This window comes from Trichosurus vulpecula, chromosome 6 (assembly GCF_011100635.1).
Source record: "Trichosurus vulpecula isolate mTriVul1 chromosome 6, mTriVul1.pri, whole genome shotgun sequence".
Lineage (NCBI taxonomy): Eukaryota > Metazoa > Chordata > Mammalia > Diprotodontia > Phalangeridae > Trichosurus > Trichosurus vulpecula.
This window is the reverse complement of record NC_050578.1, coordinates 192,984,033-192,997,901: the sequence shown is the minus strand read 5'-3', so window position 1 is coordinate 192,997,901 and position 13,869 is coordinate 192,984,033. Positions and strand designations below refer to the sequence as shown.

Sequence of the window (13,869 nt, the reverse complement as noted above, 5' to 3'; positions counted from 1 at the left end):
TAAAAAGTTCAGTTTTAACTTGGTGCCCACTATTCAGGAGTCCCCCCTTTCTCAATCTTGCCTACAAATTTGAGTATGTGGATGATTCATTCAGAATTTAGAGATCTCTGGATGCAAGGCATCACACTGAAGCATCTTAGAAATTCCAAGGACCATAATGCTGGGATTGGGTTTTCATTTTTAAACAAAGCAATATTGTTTTGAAAGTAGTGGGACATTTAAGACAACAGTTGGGGTTTTCCTTTCAACATTAATACGTCCCTATTGCCCAGATACAGATGTTTAAGACAGACAGTAACCAGTGAAAATACACCAGATACTCAGAGTCATATTAGATCTCCATAATGTAGTGGTCAGGAATGGACTGTTTGACCAAGTTCCTAGTTTCTAGTACTAATGTAATATATGACTTAGTTCTACCAAATCAAAACCATCCCAAGACTGAGCATCCCCATAAGTATGTAATAATGACCTTATGTGCAATTTTAATTTCAAATGAGAACTTCCAGCCAGCTGCAGGAAAATCTAATTTTCAATAAGGGGCTCTTAACTTTGTGTGTGTGTGTGTTGTGGACCCCTTTGGAAACCTGGTGAAGCCAACAGACTCCTTCTCAGACAATGTTTTTAAATCCAGAAAATAAAATACATAGGATTACCAAGGAAGGTGATCATAATAAAACAGAGATGTCAAGATATTTTGTTTAAAAAAATCTTCACCAGAGTTAAGAACTCCTATTGAAATAAGCACCTAAAACTGAGCAAAGCTACTATGTTTCTCACACTAATATTGAGACTCAAGTGCATACGTGGCCCTAATGGCTAGAGTCAGTCTCAGGAGTCAGGAAAACTTTGGTCTGAGGGCAGGAACTATCTCCCCTCACCCCCCTTTTTATCCCTGGCATTTAGTACAATGTCTGACACATAGTAGGCACTTAATAATGTTTATTGACAGATTGATTGACTTCTGCCTCTGACACAAATTGGCTAAATGACCTTAGCAGGGGACAACTCACTTAAACTCTCAGTGTCCCTAAGCAACTCTCTAAGCTTATACATCAAAGAGGAAGGGCAGATCTATATTGACAGAGGGAGTTTCCTAACCAAGCGTTCCCCACATCAATAAAATCACAGGTCTGGTTTAAAAAAAAGCCTCATTGGCAAAGGACCATTCATGTTTATTGCTTTGGTGGTAGACTTGCCATTATAGATTTTCAGCAACAAGATAAAAACCTTAGGTGTCCCAAGAAATGAGCCAAACAGAAAAGCAAAAGTTGAGGGCCTTTTTCTTTTCCCAGACAGAAACTAACGTAATTGTTTGGTTATGCACAGCAGCTACATGGTATTTCTCTAGTCTGGCAGATGAGAAATTATTATTGAAATACTGTAAATATCATAGGTGTCTTAGTCAATGAAATGGGGCACAGGGAGGAATGTGTAACTGGAGCAATTGAACACTGGAAGCAAGGACCCTGAAGAGAAATGAGATAAAAATCATCGCGGTGGAACTTGCGGCTGTATCCAGAAGGAAATTATACTAATCTAGCCAGGTAGTTTACCTCCACGTGAAATGCATTACTGTGCCAAAGACTCCACAGCAGGAGCTGGCAAGGTAGCCCTTCTACCTGGTACTGCATTTTTGCTATGTTAAGAAGTAAGCCACAAGGTGTCACAGTGCTTCAGCTGGCAGCCAGGGCTCTTGTCAGTCTAGACACGCAGGTTGGGGCTTCAGGTTCCCTACCAGGGCTGACACAGCTCTCTACTAGAAGTCTGTGCCACGCTGCAGATTCCCAAGCACTGCTCTTTAGGGGGAATGGTCAGAAAAGGCCAGCCAGGTTGCTTCTAATCTATGCCCTGAGGGACATATGGAATATTCCTCTTTCTAACCTGATTTTCGAGGGGGCTGTGCTTGGCATCCTGGCATCCTAACTGAGTTTCTTGGATTGGATTATTAACCCAGTGAAAGCACAGGCAGGCTCAGGGTTTGTTTTATTTTTTGTTTTTGTTTTTTCCTTCAACATAATGACACACATAGGGCATTGTATCATGGAATCTGGTCATGATTTTCAATGCAAAAGCTCAGTTCTTAATACTTAGGGTGTGTCAGGAGGATAATTACAGCTCAAATTTATGGAAACATGAATGTATACAGGATTCCATTCTGCAGCATAGTGACTCTTTCACAATAGGTAGAGAGATAATGGTAAAGCAATTATCATTTTTTTAACTGTTGAGATGCAGGTAATACATCTCTGTCAGGATGTAGAATAAGCAGTCTTTCGGGGAAGTTACAACATAGATTTTGTGCCTTGATTATTAAAAGGGGTTACTAATATGTATCAATTATCATTCTAAGATTTTTAAAAAGATATTCATGGCTAGTGACAAAATCTACCTCCCTTCTCATGACAGAGAGGTGGTAGACCACAGGAGCAGAATGAGGCATACCTTGTCATGAATGGTCAATGTGGTCTATTTATTTTACTCATACTTATTTAGTTCAAAGGAGGGCTATTTGGGAGGCAAGGGGGAGTTGTTAGGAAGTTACAGTGATATAAAACAAAACAAAAAAATGTTAGTTAAAAGAAAGTAAGTACGAAGAGATAACAACTATAGATACAAGACAGCATATGCCAAGGAGCATCCTGGAGGTGAAAGAGGTGTTGACAGGAGGTGGAGGACAATGGATACGTGTAATACTTTTAACTGGATGTGTTTTTCAGTAGTTTAACTCATGTCTGACTCTTTGTGGCTCCATTTGGGGTTTTCTGGGCAAAGATTCTAGAGTAGTTTGCCATTTCTTTCTCCAGCTCATTTTACAGATGAAGAAACAGAGGCAAACGGGGTTAAGTGACTTGCCTAGGATCACACAGTTAGTAACTTTCTAGGGCCAAATTTGAACTCAGGTCTTTCTGACTCCAGTCCTGGTACTCTATCCACCATGCCATCTACCTCTACTAACTAGATGTTAAGAAAGTCTATATTCCATTTTGTCAAACAGGCAAAAATCTCACATCAATACTGCCTTCAACAAGGTAGGTTTATATACAAAATGTATGTATATACACACATTCATATATATGTTTGTGTGTGTGTATATGTGTATATGTAATGTATATATACATATATACACATGTACATGTATATATACATACATATATGTACATACTATTATAATGCTAAATATACCTGTATGTGCACTTTTCAGAGTTTTGATAAAAGCTAGCTAAATGATTACCACAAATTTTCTTCTACAACCCAGAACGGTAACTAAATGTTTATAAACCCCTGGGCAAAGACTGGTATGGGGTAAATAGAATCACTGAGTTGGTTGGGGTGTTGGTAGACACCTGGTTCACCCCATACAAGAACCCTTTCTACATCTTTGACAGGTGATCGTCTAGCTTCTACTCATATGCTTCATTGCTTTGCAAGCAGTCCAATGATGCACGGTTCCATTTCCTAGGAAAATTTTTCCCCTTACACTTATCTATGCTCTTCCTACCTATAACATCAATTTGCTGTTCCTAGTTCTGCTTTCTGTTGGTTCTCTTTATACTTGTCTGACTACTAGTTCTCAGTCTCCTTTACTAGTTCTTTATCCACGTCACATCTAATAATGGGTGGTGTCTCCAAGACTCTTTTCTGGGCCCTTATCTTATCTTGATCCATATTCTCTTACATGGTGATATCAGCAGCTCCCATGGGTTCAATTATCATCTCTAAGAGGATGATTCCCAGATTAATGTATTCAACCCGAGTCTCTCTTCTGAGCTCCAGTCTCACATTCTTTTGGATATCTCAAAATGGAAGTCCTGTATGTATTTCCAACAACTCCTCTTCCAAACTTTTCTATTGCTTTTGAAAGCACCTTTGTCTCAGTCAACCAGGCTTGCAAACTTGACCTCTCCCTGTCACTCACACAACATGCTAAATCTTGTCATTTCTTCACAACATGTCTCCTAAATGTGACTTTCCACTCACTCAGACCACCTAAAAGCAGTCCTTACCATTGCTCTCTTGATCCACTGCAGTAGCCTTCTAATTGTGCTTCCTGCCTCAATTCGATACTCCAATCTATGCTCCCCATACCTGTCAAGGTAATTTTCCTAACCAATCCAACCAGGTCATGCTGCACTCTGCCCAATAAAACCAATGGCTCCTTTTTACTGGAGGATCAACTATAAAGTCCTCTGGCATTTAAAATTATTCATAACCTATTCCCTTCCTACCTCTCCAGCCTTCCTATACTTATACCCATCTACATACTTTATAATCCAGTTACAATGACCTACTTACTGTCACACACACATACACACACACACTCTCTCTCTCTCTCTCTCTCTCATTTCTCATCTCCCATCTCACCTTTGCAAAAGCTGACCCCACCTGCCTGTCACACTCCTCCTCCTCCCCTCTGCTTCTCAGTGTCCCTGGCTTCCTTGAAAGACTCAGTTCAAATCTCACCTTCTTCAGGCAGTCGCTCCCCCCTCCCCAACTGCTAATGTCTTCTCCTCTAAGATTTCTTTCCCTCTACATTCTGTATTTTTATGTGTATATATTTGTTTATATGTTGTGTCCCCTATTAAAATGTGAGTTCCTTAAGGGCAGGCACTGTTTTTGCCTTTCTCTATATCTTCAGTGGTTGGCCAGGTTTGGTTCCTGACACATAGTAAACACTTAATAAATGCTTATTTGCCTGCCTGACTGCCCTTCCTCCACCTCTGCCCAGAGCAACAAAGAATAAACTTATTTCCTCTCTCAGATGATAATCCTTAAAATATCAGCATATCACATCCTATGGCCCGATGAGGACCAGGTCCTGGTTCTAGATAAATAGTGGGTAAAATAAATAGTAGGAATTGTTTTTTCCTCTTATCTTTGACTCCAAAGCACATAACAAAGCACTTTACATATAGTAGGTGCTCAATAAATGTTTGTTGTTTGCTGAATGTTTTGTTGAATCTAAAGTCTCACAGCCTTTAACACAGAGGACACTCAGAGAATCAGCCATCTGTCACAAAAGACAGGTGAATTGCAGGAGGAGAGGACATACTTAGGGTGACCAGCTTCTGGTAAGGAATCTAACACAAATTGTCAAGATTTGAAAAAGTCAATTAAATCCAAATCTGTAAAGTGCACAACCCAATACACTCACACTAGCTCTCCAACTGGAAATACTCATTCTTACAATAGAAAAAGCTCCAAAGAACTTCCAGTTTAAATATGCTGCCAGCTTACACATTGCCCTATTCCTGGAAAGAACAATTTATCCAGTTTATCTGAGAGGATCAGCCATTTATGATGTGACATCCTGAATCAAGGTACCAGTACACATGCAAGTGTACACGTCTATCAACAATCTACACACACACACACACACACACACACACACACACACACACACACACACACCCCTTTACCTCAGAACCGTAGAATACTCACTAGGGATGGTAAGAACCTGAGGGATCATCACAGTGGTGTCAAATTCAGATAGAAACAGAACCACTAAATTTTACAAAAGGATCCCTGAAGGCCAGATAAGGACTTTGAAAACAATGTATTACTATCATCTATGTTCTACTGTATTTTTATTTATTTCATGAAATATTTCACTGACATAAGAATCTAGTTTGCTAAACTAAGGAATACCACAGGCCACATGTTTGCCACATCTAAAGGGGAATCCTTTACTTTGAAGATGAGGACGCTGAGCCTTAGAGAGGTGCATGTGCATTATACAACTTCAGATCATTATGGAGGAAGAATTTACCTCAACAATAGTGATATTGTGCTTTGATGAAGATATAAAGTAGAAAAAGCACTGGTTTTAGAGTTTGAGAATCTTCATTTATACCTCAGTTCTGCTATATACCATTATGACCTTGGGCAAAGTTACTTTAAACTTTGGCCTCAGTTTCCTCATCAGTAAAATGAGAAGGTTGAGTTAGATAAGGGGTCCTTAACCTTTTTGTTGGACCATTTTGGCAGTCTAGAAAAGCTTATGAACTCCTCAGAAAAATGTCTTAGAATGCACAAAATTAAATATGCAAATTTACAAATGAAACCAATTATAATGAAATAAATATTTTTTTAAATCATCAAAGCCAGGTTAAGAACCCTTGGACTAGATGGGCTCTAAGGTCCATTCTAGCTATAAAGCAATGACTGCATAAAATGAAAATATTGATGTATCAATAGTTGGGCATTTTACTTTCTGATGTTTCTTTAATGGTAGGGATGGATTAACACTGTGCCATCCATCTTCTCTCAGTTACTCTGTGACTCGGGAATTTGGAAGACAGTTACCTGGTTTGGATGACCAGTTAGAGAGTTTTGCTCCATGTGATCAGTAGCACAGAGAAAAGCTCATTGGACTTTCTAGGTTGGCATCTAATTTTCTAGCCTCCTTACTAGCCAGTCCTACATAGTTCTAACCAGCCAGACTTGGACAAATACATTTATCTGCTGGTCAAATGCTCTAGCAAAAATTAGAATTGTCACTGCAGTTTCTATCACAATCTTCTGGACTACCTATCATACAATACCTTGGGGTTTTTTTCGGTGAAAATAAGTTGCTTTTATTCCAATCACCAAAAATTTTGAAGGTCAAGATGATAGACACTGTTACTGAATGAGAGATATATGTTTTTGGCTCAACTGAGTACAGGTAATAGCTATGACAAATGAAGGTTCTTACGTAATCTGAAAGATTTTATTTTTCAAACCAGATATAGTTAGAGATGTACCACCCACAACCAAATAAATGCATTCAAGAAATCCTAGACTTGCAATATTTGCAAAGCTGCTTTATTTGCTCCAAAAAAAGGCATTCTGTATATTCTTCATGAAAACAAACTGGTGAGGACAATTGCAATAAAAGGAGATTTACAGCCCTTTCTCCATACACTTTAAATTGATTTCTTTCTCAAACCCAAACAGAAAGCTAAACATTTGCCAAATGTATACAGTTTGATTTTTTTTTATCATAATGCACTTACCTCCCAAAATTAAGCTTTCATTGATTCTAAGCTGATAAGAATCTGCCTTGAAAGCAAATTGACTGATTTCCCCCCTCCTGGCCTCCTAAGAATTGTTAGTTTGTAGCAATTTTTAATTAAAAACAGCTCCCACAGAAGAAAATAGAAAAAAAAAAAACTTCAGGGAAAATAAAATCAGTCCAGCCGTCCTTCAATTTCTTCTCTAAGGCCATATTGATATAAAGGAGAGTTTGGAAGCTCCCTCCTTGAAAAATGCCCTTTGGGTTCCTGCTAACCATTGTCAAAATAGGTTTGATCTCGTCCCCTTCTTCCCCAAATTCTTATTAAATTGCAAATTTTTAGGGTACCTCAAGGAAAGAGCAACATTATTTTTCCTCAATTCCTAAAAACAAGTTATCTCAAAGCATTTCTTTTTCTTTGTTCCCCTCCGAACTTAAACATCTAAACTCATTTTAACGATACTCTTATCTACACAAAATCAGTGATAACAAGCTGTTCCAACAACAAATATGAGGTTACAACATGAATCCTTGTGACTGAAGCATAAAGAAATGGAGCTGCAGGAGTAAGAATTTTTTTTTCACAGGGAATTTTGATGACAAGCTGGGGAGAAAACAACTAAACAATAGACATTAAATGTTAGCGTCGCCAAAAATATTTGGTCCAGTACCAACATTCATGTTAAACTCCATGGAAAAAAACTTTATCATCCCAGAATGTTACTTATGTGTATTTGTTCTGAACTGCAATCATAATTTTCACTTAATCCTGCAGAGGGTGGGGAACCGGGAAGAGAGGAATAATGTGAAAGAAAAGTTACCATCATGAGGCATCAATGAAAGAGAAATAGATATGTGGGGTCTGTTAATAATTTTGGCCCTAACAACCATCATTAAAAACAAAACAAAAAAACTTTCATCTTTTAAAAGAGGATCTTGCTAAAGGGAAAGGAAGCCAGCCCTCTTGGAAACAGAAACTACCAGACCACCTGAATGAGTAAAAGAAATAAATGGAACCAACACAGCACCAAGTTACCTTCAATAAATGGCAACTTTTAAAATATCAGTACTTGGTCAACTTTAAGTTACTAAAAATTCCAATCAAATTGAAATGGTCATTATTATATTTTTCTTTCCTTTTTTGTTTCAAGTATATACATACATATTTTATAATCTATATATGTATATCAAGTGTATACATATACAATCTATGTATATATGTATGTATGTATGTGTACATAACCATTTCTTTAATGTTGAAATGCAAGCCAAGTAATGTAATCAAATAATTACAATTTTCCCTATCAAAATTTTTCCATGAAACACAGAAATTTAGGAGAATTCAACTCCCCCCCCCCTTTTCTTCCTGATTACAGGACCTTTACGTTTTACAATCATACAGTTTACTGTACAGTCATAACAAACTTAACATATCAAGATTCTTCAAAAATATGATCTGGATGTCAAAGTGGGTGTTTTGGAAAAATAAAGTTCAGCAGAGATATTCTAATAAAACGGATCACTTTTTCCTCCTCTCATTACAGGGTTGTTAAAGCACTCAATTGTAAGACAAAACTCACAAGAAGAATCTGAATATTAAATTCATTTTTATGAAATTCTGATCTGATTTAGATAACCACACACACACACACACACACAATACACACAAACCCACCACACTCTTCAAAGCAACAAAGAGTGTATTTTGCTAACATTAAAAACATAGTCTAAAATACATTTACATTCCTTTAAAAGGAAAAAGGTGAGATGCTGAAATGCATTTGTGTACAAATCTTTTATTCTCCATAATGATTAAATTACCTAATTCTAAAAGTCACCTGAGCTACTAAAATAAATTTGGTACTAGGGATTATGGGGTGGGTGCACTAGGGTAAAAAAATGGAGAGGAGAAAGGAGAATGCCATCACAGCTCCCTTCCTCTCGACCAAAAGGCATACACCCATCAAAAAATTAAAGTGTTAGATATGAATTTCCATGAGCTACCATCCAACTTCGGCTGTTATTATTAGCACAGTTTTCTCTCAGCACCTAGCAAAACATGTTGCATACTGTAGCAAATGATGTTTGTAAATTAATATAGTCCTACCCATAGTTTTGTTTTGTTTTGCCTCCACTATTACCCAGGATTTCAAGACTACTCTTATGGCTAGCCTAAGGATTATCAGCAGGACTGTAGAGTACTAAATAAAATGCAAGGCTTTCAAAGTAATCTTAGAACTAGAAGACATTTTGGAGATCATTTAATCCAACTCATTCATTGCACAGATGAGTAAACTGAGACCCAGTGGAGGTTAAATGAATTGTCCAAGGTCATACACCTAATTAGTAATGGCAGATCTGGAAACAGACCCCAGATCTCCTGATCTCTGGTACAATTGCACTTTCCACTACCCCACACTGCCTTTCAAAACAGACTAAAGCCATAGTCTAGCCTTCTTGGCATGTCAAACTGCCCAAGAAAGTAATCATACTTTGCTAACTGTTTCTGGTTGAGTTGAGTTTTGTTTAATAGGAAGGAATGCACCAACCCCCTTTACTGCCTTCACACAATTTCCTGGATGTCAGATTTAGACACAGGGTGTGGTTTTCTCAATGTATATAAGTATCCTGGTTTATTTATCATTTTTTCAGTCTTCTAAAGGAAAATGCTCACATTTTTTCCTAAAAAATTCCTACAACATTTAACTCCCTTTATTTTCTACACAGGAACTTTTCATTGACATGGTGCAAAATAAACATACTACAACCTTTTGAATCAAGCCCAGGTTCATGTAGCCAGAGTGGAAAGTAGAGACAATTACCTAAATAACTTGGTGTGGGTGTAAAGAAGCAAGGGATATCAATCTACCTCAGGAAGGGTGGGGACAGGAGATGGGGGTGGGGCAGGCAAAAGGTATTGATCTCATTATGCAAAAGGCTGGCTAAAACAACTGAGTTCATTGGACATACACTTTGCATTGCCTCTGTTCCAAATCTACTCTGTAATGCAAAGACAGTTGTTCTGGAAGGCTGATCCATTACTTTGTTCTGTGACCATAGGCAAGCAACTTAACCTTTCTTGCCTCAGTTTCCCTAAATGTAAAATAAGCTTAATAATATTTGCACTGTACACATCATTATTGTGATGGGGGAAACAGTTGATAAATCTTAAATTGGAAACATGCATACTGTACTAATATCACAATGATTCTTTAAACCAGTGACCACATAAGCTACTCCTGATGTCAAATTTTCTTACTTTCCAAGTCTACGATATGCCAAAATCATGTTTGAAAATAATATCCTAGGGATACTGATTTGATTCTATTTTTATATTACACATGATTTCATAAATATAAGCTGTCATGTGAATTGATTTAGATAATTTCCTCACATTTCTAATTGGGGGCAAGAAGAGTTTTAAAGTTTGAAAGATTTAGTTTGATGTATTTAATATGTCAGATCAAGCCCCTACTTTTATGGACACAGAGGTAAAAACAAACAAAATCTCCTAAATTTTAGGACACTGTCAAAGAAATTATTCAATGACAGAGTTCAAAGGGTTTTTAAACATTTTTTCTTAAACAGAGAAGCACTCTAGGCTTTAAAAGAAATATAAAACTTTAAACCAAATGCAAAATAATAATCATAAAAAAGTTAGAAGTTCCTACAGTTTGACTGCCCTCAAAGAAAATGTACTTCTTTTTTTTGTTTAAAGAAACAAGATACAAATGGTGATCTTTTCAAAAGTTCTCCCTTGGATATAAAACAAACCTAGTAACTTCATTGTATCCTGATGAAATTTATGAGGGCTAGCACAAGAAAGTTTTCCTAGTCCAGCAGTTCAGAACTGGCCATATAATGTTTGAAAGAGAGCTAATGAATACAAAATATCAGAGTGAAATTTGCCTTGGTTCCCAAAATAGGAAAGGGAATGAAGGGAAGGAATCTCTTTGCACAACTTCTCTAAAACTTTCTGAAATGTTCATGTAAGTTGCTTTCAAATCTTATTGCTAGTCACGGATTGCATTTCAACAATTAACAATCTCTTTTCTTGTACTAATTACATATGTCTCCCGCCTCCAATCAAATACTTTCGCCAATGTATTCACAAGATATTTTCTTTCCTTCTAATTCTTAAATGCATGGTACTTGCTCCAATAGTTTTTGCAAGAATTTAATTCTAACACCCAGTTGTGAGATTTTGAATAGAGCAAACTCACCCCCCACACACACCAAAAAAAGACATATATACAATCATAAGTCCCAGGCAGCAATTAGTGCCCTCTGTGCAAAACACAGTTATCATTTCTGAAGATTCATTGGCTTCTTGGATTGTAGTGATGTTATGAATTTCATATAACATTCATGGAGTAATATGTAAGGAAAAAATCAGTGATAACAGTTTTAAAAAATCAGTCCTTTAACAGCAGTTGGCCAATCAGAAAGCAGGTCACATCTTGTTAGCTGTATCATATACATTAAACGTCATGAATTCTCCCTGGCTTAGCTGACAATTCATGCATGTGTTTTATTTTATGAAAACCTTGAGTAGTTCCTTTCAAAAGTTATGATTCAACAATCAGGTTCATCTTAAATTTCCCCCAAATCATTCACTCCAACTCTACACAAATGCACTGGACATTTACAATTTGCAGAAGGTTATTAATTTTCTAAGATTTATACTTCGAGTGTTGTCAGGGCATCCTCACCAAACTCCTCTTGGAAACATTTCAATACAAAGCATGTGCCCTGGCGTCAACACAGGCACATGGACCCAAATTCAGCCTAATTTAGCAGGCATGCTTTCACTCCTGAAAGTAAGGTTTCATTAAATATTTAAATTGCAAGAGGCAAGCTTTAAGTTTTTCATTTCAAAGTCCTCCCAAGTATTTCTATTATTCCTGTTCACTTAAGTGCTTACACCGGAGCTTGCTGGTCTTTAAGGGAAAAGATCCCAAGTGTGTAAAAATTTGGAACAGTTTCTACAAAGCCCCTCACACCAGTCCACGTTAGGAGGTACTCTGTCAGCTGTGCGATAAAGTCAGGAACTGATCACTTCCCCTCCCAAAGGCAACTGCTTTCCAAAATTAATACAGAAATATGTGCATATTTTATGATGAACATGTGTTCCTTAAGGACGACTCATAGGACAAGTTTTTCAAAAGTGTGCTCCTGGGGCTCTTCCGGGGTTACCTTTACATTTTTTGGGGGGAGGTGACTTTGAAAAAACAAACCCAAGAAAACAAATGCAGTTTCCTGGCAGCCCCCCTTCTGGAATTTACAAAGATTATTTCAACTCATACAAATGACCATCTGATACCTTGCAAGATACTACCAGACTATGTCAGGAGGACGGACACCCTAGGACTTTAAAACAAACCACTTTAAAAAGAAAAAAAGAAGAAGAAGAAGAAGAAAAACGCAGCATTTGCTCAGATGGAGGGAGGGCTTTGAGAATTCAACCTGAAGTGCTGCTGGGCTCTATTTCCAGATTTCAGCATCAACTGTGGTCTGTTCCAAGAGTTGCAGTGCACGGCAATAGAACGAGGGATAACCCAGTGAAACTCGTGCATGAACGCGGGCGCGGGGGGAGTGCATTCCAGGGTCTCCCCAGGCTGCTTAATAGGATGGGACGCTTCGGCTGGATTCCCCCCCTGAAGCCCCTCGTTGACCATGCATGCCCAGCCAGGGAAGGAAGGTTGGGGCACTTACCTCTGTGCGAGACTGCAGCCTCTTGTTCATCTCATAGATTCGGTACTCTGGTTGCACCATGTACGGTGTGTGCCTCCTATAAAATGGGCCGAAAGGAGAAGAATAGAAGGGGTCATGTGGTGTGCTGGACATCTTGCCTGCTTGGAGGAAATCAAGCTATAGAGAGTATCACCAACATCCATACAGAGCACATGGGCTGTGTGTTCTTCCCAGTACAAAGTAGCTGCGCGCACACACACGCGCACACACACGCACACACAGAGCCACAGAGACACACTGACTGGAAACTGCTGTGGGAGCCCTCTCTCTATAGCAAGAGGCAGAGGCAGAGAGAGCAGGAGAGAGGAGGGAGAGCGAGCGAGAGCGAGAGAGCGCACGAGAGAGGAGGGAGAGAGAGAGAGAGGGGAGAGAGAGCACAAGCTCCAGAGAGAGAGAGAGGAAGGGAGGGAGGGAGAGGGAGAAAGAGAGAGGGGGAAGAGAGAGACTGGAGAGCTTCAGGCACAACTGCTCGGGTTTGTTTTTTTGTTTTTAAAGAAGCAGTATTTGTGGAGAGGTCATTTCCTGTCCACACTGTAGACTAGTTCAAAAATATAATTTTCCTCCCAGTCTGACAGAGGTCTAAGGTTTGGTTTTAATTTTTCCCAGCCAGGACCCCTTAGGAACAGAGCAGGCAGGCTTGTTAGCACATAGATGGTTTAACCGCTGCCTGAGCAGCCCAGGTTTGGTCAATATCAGAAATATGATTTACTACCAAATCCATCAAGCGCAGGGCGCAGCACTACCCGGCATTTGGGGTGGGCCATTCACTTTGAGGGGAGGACACCTCTGTGAGAATATCTTGCCACTCGGAGGATTTGCATTTGCCTCCAGGAGTTGCAGCAGCTTCTCACATCTCTGCACTTTGTTTGCCCTCCCCAAGAAAAAGCTCAGTCAGGTCAGTTAGGTGTTGGGAAGAGATTAGCAGCCCAGGTACTCTACTACTTAGAGAATCAATAGAAAGGGATAAATAACTTCACCCCCATCAGATAATCTGAATAACATCATTTATAATAGGGAGAAATGGAAAAAGCAATCCCCCATGCCAACACACATATGTATGTATGTATGTATTTATCTATGTATGTATATGTGTCTATTAAAAGCAAAGAAATGAATGT

General features: G+C 38.6%; 1 protein-coding gene across 7 annotated transcripts in view; it reads right to left on the bottom strand.

The window, feature by feature from the left end:
* Positions 1 to 13,228, bottom strand: part of LDB2 (LIM domain binding 2) — a 418,128-nt gene extending 404,900 nt beyond the window's left edge. For all 7 annotated transcript variants that reach the window (XM_036764610.1, XM_036764606.1, XM_036764608.1 and 4 more), the window contains exon 1: positions 12,713 to 13,228. In XM_036764610.1, coding sequence (XP_036620505.1) covers positions 12,713 to 12,844 — 132 coding nt within the window. In that variant the 5' untranslated portion in view covers positions 12,845 to 13,228. The remainder of the gene's footprint in view (positions 1 to 12,712) is intronic.
* Positions 13,229 to 13,869: the final 641 nt, after the last annotated feature.